General features: G+C 46.4%; 1 protein-coding gene across 1 annotated transcript in view; it reads left to right on the top strand.

Annotated features, from left to right (window-relative positions):
- Positions 1–2,978: 2,978 nt before the first annotated feature.
- LOC119144954 (androgen dependent TFPI regulating protein) overlaps positions 2,979–10,348 on the top strand; it is a 34,019-nt gene continuing 26,649 nt past the window's right edge. The window contains exon 1 of the mRNA XM_037380930.1: positions 2,979–3,338. Coding sequence (XP_037236827.1) covers positions 3,186–3,338 — 153 coding nt within the window. The 5' untranslated portion in view covers positions 2,979–3,185. The remainder of the gene's footprint in view (positions 3,339–10,348) is intronic.

Raw genomic sequence — 10,348 nt, 5'->3', positions numbered from 1 at the left:
CACCTGCCAGTAATTTCCTGCCTCACTCTCACTTGTGTTGCCATCACTGGATGCTGCCCTGACAGAAAGGAAACCTTTGCAGTGCAAAAATATCAAAGAACATTTGAAAGGCTCCTAACTGGCCTCTAAATGAATTGTCAGCCCATGAGAAAGCAGGAAGATTTGTTTCTGCCAGCTGCCTCATTGGCGACAGGCTGAGGTGGGAACTGAACGTTATATGGTAGTAATGGACTTATGGGGAGCTGCTGGGTAGCCTGGAAGTGCCGTGCCCATCAGCATAGACACACAACTGTGCTGCAAGCAGGTGTGTTGGCCTAAGATATTACCAGTTTACACTTTGCTGTTGTCTCTGTAGCTGTACCATACTAATAATATCAGTGAGTCAAACCCATTGCCGTGTGAAGTCAGGCAAGCTGGCCTAACTCATTCCTGTAGAAGAGGGCATGAGCAGGGGACATTTTGCATAAACAAAGTGATTTACAGCTCCAGTTACTTCTTACTGTTCTTCAGCTGAACCATGTTGATGGACTAACTGGGAGCTCCCACTTTGCTTCAGCCCAAAGTCTGTTGCTGCTCCAATGGGGTGAGCCCCCAAAGCGGACTGGGAGCACTGGCAGAGAGTGTGAATGTGGCTCAGCTCCAGGGGAGCAGCAGATGTGAGCTGGGGTGTGGTACCCAGCAGATGGAAACCAGTTTTGGTCCCAAACCATCCTTCTAGAGCTGCAGCAGCACATCTGCCTGTGCCCTGATGTGCTCCTTCCGTCTTCCTTCTCTCCACTCCCTGCAAAAAGTTGTGGGCTGCATTTCCTATTCCACAGAACCTGTGGTAGATGTTCATACCAAAGGAGAGATGGCGTAAGATACAACCGTTCCAGTGTATTCGCTTGCTGCATCACCCTGGCGGTGAAGTAGGAAAGACCACATGAAGTGTGGGATGTTAGACTTTGGATCCTATCTGGTGCTCATCCTTCCTTTGTGATGCTTCTACAGCCAGACTTCATCCCTTATCTAGGCTGAAGGATATATATCTTGCTTCTTGTGTATGGGAAGACAAAGCAGATGGTCTCAGTCTATGGGACAGGTGTCCGCATCAGAAAACTGTCACCGTACTTGACACCTTCCCAGCCATACTGGCCAAGATCCTCCAGAAAAGAAAAAACACACCTTGCCATTTTGCATACATTTGCAATCATTTGCATGCATTCGGGCACCTACTGAGCAGAGAAGCACATGCCTTCCCATTTTTAAAGCTGCACTATAACAAAACCTCAGAAAGACTGGTGTGAAGATAACTTGTTAAGTGCCGACTGTCTGGTGCCTTTGATATGCAAATCACTAATAAAAAGGGCCCTTCCATGCCACAGTCCTATTCTCTTCCTGCCTTTTGTCACATGGATGAGCCTTGACAAGGAGAAGCAGCAGAAGCAGCTCAGCACGGAGGAAGGAGTGACAGCACTGCCTCCCAGAAAGGCTGTAAAGGCAATCAAAACCCCTTTCCTGCTAGATTTCCTAGGAAAAGACGAGTGACATTGTCAGAGTCCAAGAAAAAAAAATATTCCCATCTTTTTTTTCTTTTTTCTTTTTTTTTTTTTTGCAAAAGATTTTCTCCTCCAACCTCAAACCATCACAAAGGGATCTACACCTTAGTTTTTCCTAAGTGAGGCAGAAATATTGTTTGGGGATCATGATGGCTGGAATGCCTAGGGAATCTGGATGCCCGCAATCTGAATTAGGGGAGAAGTCAACGAAACACAGGAGAATATTGAAGTGCCTTCTTGCAAGGGCCCCAACATGCATGCACGCCGCTGTCTGAGTTCATAGGAAATCATCCCACATGGAGCCTTACAGCCAGTACCAGGCGGAGGGGTGGGGGGGGAAATCCAAGGGAAAACCCAAAACAAACCAAAACACAGCAGATTGCTCAATGGTTAGAAGGGAAAAAAAAGAAAAAAAAAAAAAAAAAAGAGAACCCTTTACACAGTTTGCTTGGCCAAAGCCCAGCCCTGCCCACAAGAGCAGCCCTTGTCCCCGTCCTGCGCGGGGAAGGTGCGGATGCTGGGGCTTGGTACCTGCTCCCCACCAAGGGCCCTGTGGAACACCCAGGTGACAATTAATGCTGGCAGCACGGCGGTTACCCAGCCTCGAGCCCAAATAGGAAATGCTCTGTGTGTTTTTCCAGGGCTGCTTGGAGAGGCGGGAGGGGAAGGAAAACCAAAAATTTCCACCGGAACTTTTCTGATCACTTCACTTTAGGGTCATGGCATGAGTATCAGTCCTTCTGTCCCTTACCCCAGCCCCAACGGCACGGCAATGTCATGCCAGGGAAGAGGGGCTCTGGCGGTGAAGGGCAGCAGGTAAAGAAGCAGGCAGGTGAGATGCCCTGCTCAGTGCTTAGCTCCAAGGCCTTTGCCCTGAACCTCCATCCCTGCCAGAGCTGGAGCTTTGGAGCGACTCGGGGCTTGGCCAACCTGCCACGCGCGGCTGTGATGGATGGCTGCATGGAGCAGCGTGAAGGCAGCCAAGCCTCTTCCCATGCAAAAGTGTCAACGCTCGCAGTGATTTTCAACCCCCAGGACTTTTGCCTACGAATCCTCTCAGCTTCCCTGCCACCTCCGTAGCCTATCAACAAATCAACTCTTTTTTTTTTTTTTTTTTTTTTTTTTCCTTTCACAGACCACTGTGTTTCCCACTTCTTCCTTTGGAACAAGGAAAAAACACGGTCACAGAGGCTCCCCAAGCTGAGCTGGAGGCACGGCTGCACCCACAGCTAGGAGCGAGGAAAATGCCGCTTGTTTTCACTCGCTATCCGATGCATGACAGCCCGTTACACAAAATCAGCAGCAAAGCTTCCCCCACTTTTGGCGGGGAGGAAAAAAAAAATCCACTCAAAAACTTATGTAACTCTGCAACTAATCTTTGCTAATCTTGAGGCATTTAAATCTGAGGAATAAGCCTATTCTTCTCACACACACACAGAGAGCCCATCTGTACAGGGAAAAGGGAAACAAATCGAAGCAAAGTTCACAGCCTTGCGATTATTCCCGTTGACGAGAGCAAAGTGGCAACGTGTCCCGAGCTTGCTCTGCAGCAAACCCTCCTGCCCTGCCATTTCCCATGCACAGTGACCAAGGACCTTAAGAGAAAATCTGCTTTTGGACCGATTATCACTTGCTTTTAGCTGAAACATGGAAATCTCTACCCTTGCAACGTACCATTGCTTTGCTTTTGTCTGGTATTTTTTCATTGCCTATTCAATTGCACACATCAGAACAGAAGAGCGGCCATCTGAAGTGTTCCTTTACGGTGGGCAGTGGAAATATTTGACAGTCCTCAATCTGGTAAGCAAACCGTGTTGTACAGTGATACCAATATGTCTATTTGTTTGGCTGCCATCTGTGCCTCAAGACATATGCAGCTGGTAGATTTGCTGCTGTTAAACTGCTTCCTTTAACGGTTTATACCCCACAGGAAACTAAGTAGGGATCCATGCTTGTGCTGTGAAATGTATTCACAGGTTTTATGCAGAAAGAATATTGGCTGGCAAGCTGCTTGGCTTTCAGAAAGTACTCCAGAGCTAGCTGCCTCCTTGTAAAAGAGACAAGCCCTCAGTGAGGAGAGGGGCAGAAAGCTAGCGTATGTCCAGCCAGCACACGTGCAAGTTTGATGCATGTTATCTAACCCTTAATTCAATACACATTATGATGCTGCTTGGAGTTTTACTTCATTTTTTTTTAATAGGTTTTTATGTCCTGTAAAAGACAGAAAAGGTAAAACAAAGCATGGGATGGTGTTAATTTAGCCGCTTGGAGTACATGCTTAGTTTGGCAATCGGTTGAAAGCATGAGAAAGAAATTCCAGCCTGTGGAGAGAGGTGCTTGTGACATTATCTCACGTGTTTTAACAGTGTTATCAACTGCTTGCTGCATTTCATAAAAGTATATAGAAAAAAATAGACCGTAATGTGTTCTGCTTCTCCTAAATATGCTAACATTTCACCAGATAGAAATCCAAACGAAAGCACGTGAGATAGATACCCTGGGGGGGGAAGGCTTGCTCACAGCCCAAGCAGTTCGTTGGTGACTCGTGGCAGCAGTGGCAGTGGGGTGGCAGGACTGGGAGTGTGGAGAGGGTTCCTACAAGGGGAAAATTTCAGGGACACTTGCTAGTCTGAAGGATGGCCACAGGGACCTCCATAGCCTTTCGTCCATTCTTTGTGACCATCAGAACTCAAGTATCAGTGGGAGGTCTGGCCTGGGGTATGTTCATCTCTACTTTTATTCTTCAGAAGGAGATTTCCCATGGTGGAGTTCAATGGAAGCTCAAAGGTTCCCCAGCTCCAAGTGGGGCCTTTGGAGACCCTCAGGGGTTTGGGAAATTTGGGTCCCTTCCAACCTCAACCATTCTGTGACTCTGTGAAATATTTGCAACCAAAAGGCGGTGAATGGCACGTGAGGTGGCTACAACAGCCTGGGCTTCGGGGATCCACAGTGTCCTTCTCAGCGGCCAAGCCAGCTGTGGAAGGATGAAGGCACGTATATCACTGCAGTCAGGATGGCGTATGTATGGTTTGTTGCTACGTTGTCTTTGTATCAGTACTTCTAGGCTTTTTGTGATGCATTAAAAATTAATTTCTCTGAAATGCCAGCGATAAAATGGGCAGGATTCAACAGCCTTAAGGATATTCAGTTCATCTGGCTGGGACATATGTTAGTAGACTAAAACACCACCAGCCGAGTCCCAGGAAAAGGACTGTGTGCCTAGCTTCTCTCCTTGGTTTTTGGGGGAAAGCTGGCCTCATTAAAGTAACAGGCAAAACCGCATCTCCACCCCACCCCTTGGCACCATTATGAGTTCTATCACCCAGTGTATGACACAGCTCTACAGCACGAGATCCAGAGGAGAAAGCAAGAGACCCATCTCTTAGTATCTGGGGATGCAGAAATACTTGTCGAAATTATCATCCAGCTTCCCTTAGTGACCAGCAGCAGATGATCAGGGGAAGACTGTACAAGACAAGAGGACGTGTAAGCATCAAATGAAGCTCCCATGGCTCCACCCTCACGCTGCCATACTGACATACCCCGCCAGGAAATAAATTGAGGCCAAGGTAGCTAATACCTACTCAAAACCTTCCCTTCATCCATCCAAAGGAAAAACACGCCTGTTTATACTTCTGGTACCTTCCTTACCCACGGCAATGAGTAGCACAGGGCAAGCGTGCCTTGTGTGAAAGAGCAGTTCGTTTCGTTGGTGTAAACCTGCTTCCTGACAACTGAATCAGATGCCTCTTTACTTCTGCATTACAATTTAATCGCCTGTCCCTGTTCACTTTTCCTTTGTCGCTCATTAGAGACCTCTACCAGGTTTTTCCCCTTGGTTATTCTTTTCTGCAAGCTGGAAGTCCGAGCGTTTTTCATCTCTCCTCACAAAGGGATGCTTCTTTCATTAGAGCATCCTAGTTGCCCTTTGCAGTCGGTTTTCTGGTTTCAGGAAGGGGTAACTAGGGCAAGCGGCAGCGCTGAGCTGTGAGCGCAGCATGGATTTGTACAGTGGCCTAACGGTGTTTCCTTGTCTGTTGTTTATTTCTTTTTAACAATTCTTAACTATTTGTCTTTTTTGATTACTGGTGAGCAAGGAGCTGGCAATTTGAGAAAGCTATCCACAGTGAGTCCAACATTTCTTTTCTGAATTTAGAAGCCACTGTTGAAAAATATATAATTGAAGTTGCTTGGGGTTTTTTGGTTTTGTTTTTGTGTTTTGTTTTTGTTTTAGAATACATTACGTTGCATTTACCAACACTGATTTTTGCCTGCTATTTGATCTTTCAGGCACTCAGTATCCTCAGATTTTTTGACAATTTTGCAGTCAGGCTTCGCTTTGACAGCAAAAAGGAATTAAAAAAAAAAAAGAAAAAAGAAAAAAGATTTACAAAGCTTTACCCTCGGTGTTTGCTCCCTTCCCCAGCTCATTTATGGATCTGCTGAACAGCTCAGGTCTCATTAAATCTCCGTGGGCGGGGGCCCTTGCTCCACTTCTCCAGTTCTGTCTCCCATCTTTTAACCACATACTGATCTGATCCTGACTGGATGGGACGGATGAGATGGAGCTGTCAGCCAGAGGGGAGATGGTTTGGGCTGAAGGTATGGCCTATCTGTCACGCAGAAAATGTGGCAATGGGGGCCAGGGTCTGCAGAATTACTCCTTTAAGGCTGGCAGTCCTTCTACAGAGATGTGGGTTTTTTCAGGAAAGGATTACCAACATGGAAAGGGGTCCAGGGAGATACATGCCCTCATCCCCATTTCTCCCGTTGATCTGGACGGTGCTTGTCAGTATCTCCAGGTGGAAAAAAGGTTCCTCAGCTGCTGCATAAGAGAGGAAGAGGTTGAGAAGGGCTCCCTGTGGGACACAGGGCCTAGAAGAGTTGTCCTATGGTTTGGCATTAAACCACTCCCCATCACTGCTGAAGTCCATCAAGGAACAAGAGGTGGCTGTCAGCCACAGAGGTCCATCAGGTGCACACCCAACGTGTTACATTTCTAAGCCTTTGAAAGTAGGCCCAAGAAAGATCTTGGGATGCCAGGAGGTACCATCCCAGAGAAGAGCAGGCAAAAGCTTCCCACTGGGCTCTGCTGGTTTAGTGGATCGGCCAGGCTGTGCCTTGGAGGCTTCCCCGGGGCCAGCAGGCAGAGCCCTTGTCCAGCTTTTGTGCTTGTCTCCTGCCAGACTGCCAGTGCCTGGCTTCTGGCACCAGCTGGCTGATTCGCTTGGAAATTTCCCCCGCCCCCCCCCCCCCCCCCCCCCCCCCCCCCCCAATTCCTCTTAGCTCTTTGGAATTGCATTTAAAAATTTCCTTCTGTGGAAAGCTGCTGTGGCCAGCTCACTCTGATCTGAAATGGAAATACTGGGAAACATGACATTTACCGGGGATGGAAATGCAGCCTGACTCCTAGCTCTGCTGGAGGGATGCTGGAAGAATTTCTTCTAGATATGACCCTCTTTTAGCACCTCATTCAATTCCTTGCTAGTCATGTGGCTCTCCCAAGAGAGCTAAGCTCTGACGTTACTCCAGATTCATTTATCTAGTTAATGATCATAGCAATCAAGATTCAGAAAGGAAATATTTTTGTAGTGTAGTAAAAAAAAAAAAAAAAAAAAAAAAGGATAAGTGGGTTTGGTATCAAAGGAGTTCATTGACCGATTATTGAACAAGCAGAAATGAGAGATAAAAACAATTTTGTATTCATTTGTCCGTGACACAAAAGAGTACAAGCTGAATCATTCATCGCCTGAAATATGAGCTCATAAAAATCTGCTCACTGCTGTAAATCTACTAGTACATCATTGCATAATGAGCACGCTGCACCTTTAAAAACTATTAATTGCATTCCTGCCCCATTTTATTCCTTACGCTCTTGTCTCTCATAATTGAAATACTTTTCATCTCTCCTGAAAGATGTTTTGTATTTCAAAATAGACACAGTATTTACTATACATATTTTCCAGGTCTCTATCATGTGAATGGATGTGTCTCCACACTAAATGTTGACTGTTATGTCTAATAGTTGAATATTGGATATCAGAATATTGGATTTATCCCCCCTCAAGGGCAGAGCTTGGAGCCCGATTTATTTGTACTAGTTGGAGATTTCAATATACACATATGGCCAGATCTTATATGCGAAAGTAAATCATGTCAGGTTAGTTAAACAGAAACACCCTTTTGATCACTGCAGCAGATAAAAATTAAGGTTTGTCTTTGTCACTACGACGCTCAGTTTGGAAAATCAATCTGGCCAAATTAAGCATTTCTACAGCACCCAGCGCCATGGGGCTCCGCGGGGTCTAGAGGGGAAAGCAGCATCCCTCCAACAGGGATAATCACATCCATATTCTCCTCTTTGGGTTAATCGTTAGCTTTCTGAACGCTTCCAGTCTTCCTTCTGTTCGTGTGGGAATACATTAGGGAATCTTCTTTATTTACAGCCAGCGGATTTATGTTCCATGAGCGGTCACAATGGATTTGTGAGCACCAACACTGCTGTTTGGGAAATTCACAGGACATCTGGAATAATCTGATGTTTTCCTGTCAACTTTTTTTTTTTTTTTTTTAATATCAATAATTTCCCATTAGTGAAGGGCTGATATTTGGATGCACCTTTCCTATAGGAATAAGCCTGGAAAAGCACGGGTTTGGAGCTCTGACTCAACTCTACTTGTGGTGGACCCTGCCAGACTGAGCGTTACTAGGGACGGTTCTAGCTAGGTTCAGGTTTTGGCTTGGGAATGACTTGTATATTCTTCCATTGCTCCTGGAAATACAAGATGATCACAAACTGACTGAAAACCCTTTGAACCTGAGGTGACAGTTGCACAAGCAGTGCAAAACCTGGTCTGAGACTGAGTTTAAACTTCTTCAGGAGTTGTTCTTCTCAACGTTCAGCCAGAGAAACGGGTCAGGTTATGCATTCAGATAAGCATTTTCCACACGGAAGATAATATTGTCCTCCCCTGCATCTGACAGAATATTTACCAGGCTGAGAATGTGGCTGTTTTGGGACTGTTTCTTTTCAGAAATGTTTGTTTTAGTTAATTTTTTTTTTTTTTTGGGGGGGGGGGGGGGGAGCGGGAAGCAGCCTCTCCCTGTCCCATGATTAATGTAAGGCTGACCATGAACAAGATAATAATAGCCCCATCCTCTGGGAACCAGGCCTCTCCCTAATTGCTTTATTGGCAATTAGTCACCATGTGTCACCAGACTGTCACCACCCTCACGTTCATTTTTCATGCTTTTTATGGAAAGTTACTGCTGACTCTACAGGGTGTAACAAGAGCTTCTGTTTGTAACCAGGCTTTTCTTAGCGCTTCGGGGACTTGAGTCTGGTGGCCTGGCGAGGCCAAGGGCTGGGACAGATGTTTGGGTTGAACGTGTGTTTGGGTCTAGGTGCTGCGCCCCGGTACAGGCTTTTCTGAAAGAGACCCCGTGACTTGGAGGGCTGAATCTCTACTGACCAAAAGTGTGCCTGCAGTTACAGACGCTAATTGTGGTAATGGGGAGAGAGGGAGAAAAAAACCACATTTAAAAGAGCTGGTTTGGGTGCCTCAGAATTGACCCAAACCATATGTGGGTTCTGATGAAGCTGCTTGGGGGGTTTTATGTAAAAATGTGGCTGTTCACCCCATGCTTTTGGAAGGAAACATGGGGCTTTGCAGCTGACCTGGGTGATGCACGACCTCCGATACCTCCCGCTGGGTGACCCCGGGCCAGTTACCCAGCCTGCGGCAGCACGTCCCTGCCTCCACCGCTGTGGGTCTGTGCAGGCAGGGGGGACACTCCACCGGTGGCACCTGGCTGCAGTCTACTATGGCGACCACCTGGACTGTGGAAAGGATAGGCGAGGAAGGATGTATCTTTTCTCTTTGCTGGGAAGCCACATAATGGATGGGGAGGCTTACAGATAACTGCAAGGATGCTTTGGTCAAATGCAAACTACTGTCGTTTTGATCCCCAGGAAGACTCAGTCTCTGCAAACTAAAGCTTGTAGAAACCCTTGTGTAACAAATGGGCACGGCAAAATCGTAGTCCCTTCCTTCCCTCAGATGTTTTGATAATAAAGGAATTTCTGATGAAAAAGCATTGCACTAATTCTGTCCCCTCCCAAGCACCACCCTTCTCGGCTCCTTCAGAAACTGATGAAGTAACCAGCCACAATTTCAGACACTTTGCTCTACATAAATATCTGATTTAGAGTAAGATCATGGCAAAAGAGATCTCACCCTGAAAGCTGTAGCAGAGCCTCTTTCCGTTTAAGCATCACTAGCTGGTCCAGTGCTTGCAGTAGGCTGCACTTCCAATATTGCATCACGCCGGGACAACCCAGCCTGAAAAAGCAGAGGCCACCTCCTGAGTTAACAGAACCGAACTAGACTCAGTGCTGAATGCAAGGGAGCCCGCGGGAGAAGTACTTTTCTGTAGGGTTTTGCCTTTGTGTGCCTGACAAATTGGGTTCAGCTTGAACCGCTGTGTAGCATTAGAAGAGAAAATGAAGTAATCAGAAAAGCAACACTGGCTTGAGCCACAGTACTGTGACAATTTCATACACAATTTGCGGAATTCTGTTTTGTCACTGTGCACATACCTAATTCTTTACCAAATCCTCCTAGCACTCTCCCCAAACAACCCCACCCTCATTGCCTGTAAATGATTTGAAGTCAGAAAAAAAAAAACCAAAGCCCAAACACCAAAACCACCACAACCCACCCCCCCGACTCCAACTATAAATGGTTTAACTTTCTCAGTTTTACTTAGCGAAGTCTGGATCTCTGCTTCTAAGCACTTGAAATCCTTTC

The sequence above is a fragment of the Falco rusticolus genome, chromosome 3 (genome assembly GCF_015220075.1).
Source record: "Falco rusticolus isolate bFalRus1 chromosome 3, bFalRus1.pri, whole genome shotgun sequence".
In the NCBI taxonomy this organism is placed as follows: domain Eukaryota; kingdom Metazoa; phylum Chordata; class Aves; order Falconiformes; family Falconidae; genus Falco; species Falco rusticolus.
Note: the sequence above shows the minus strand (reverse complement) of the source record. Positions and strands in the feature narration are given on the sequence as shown.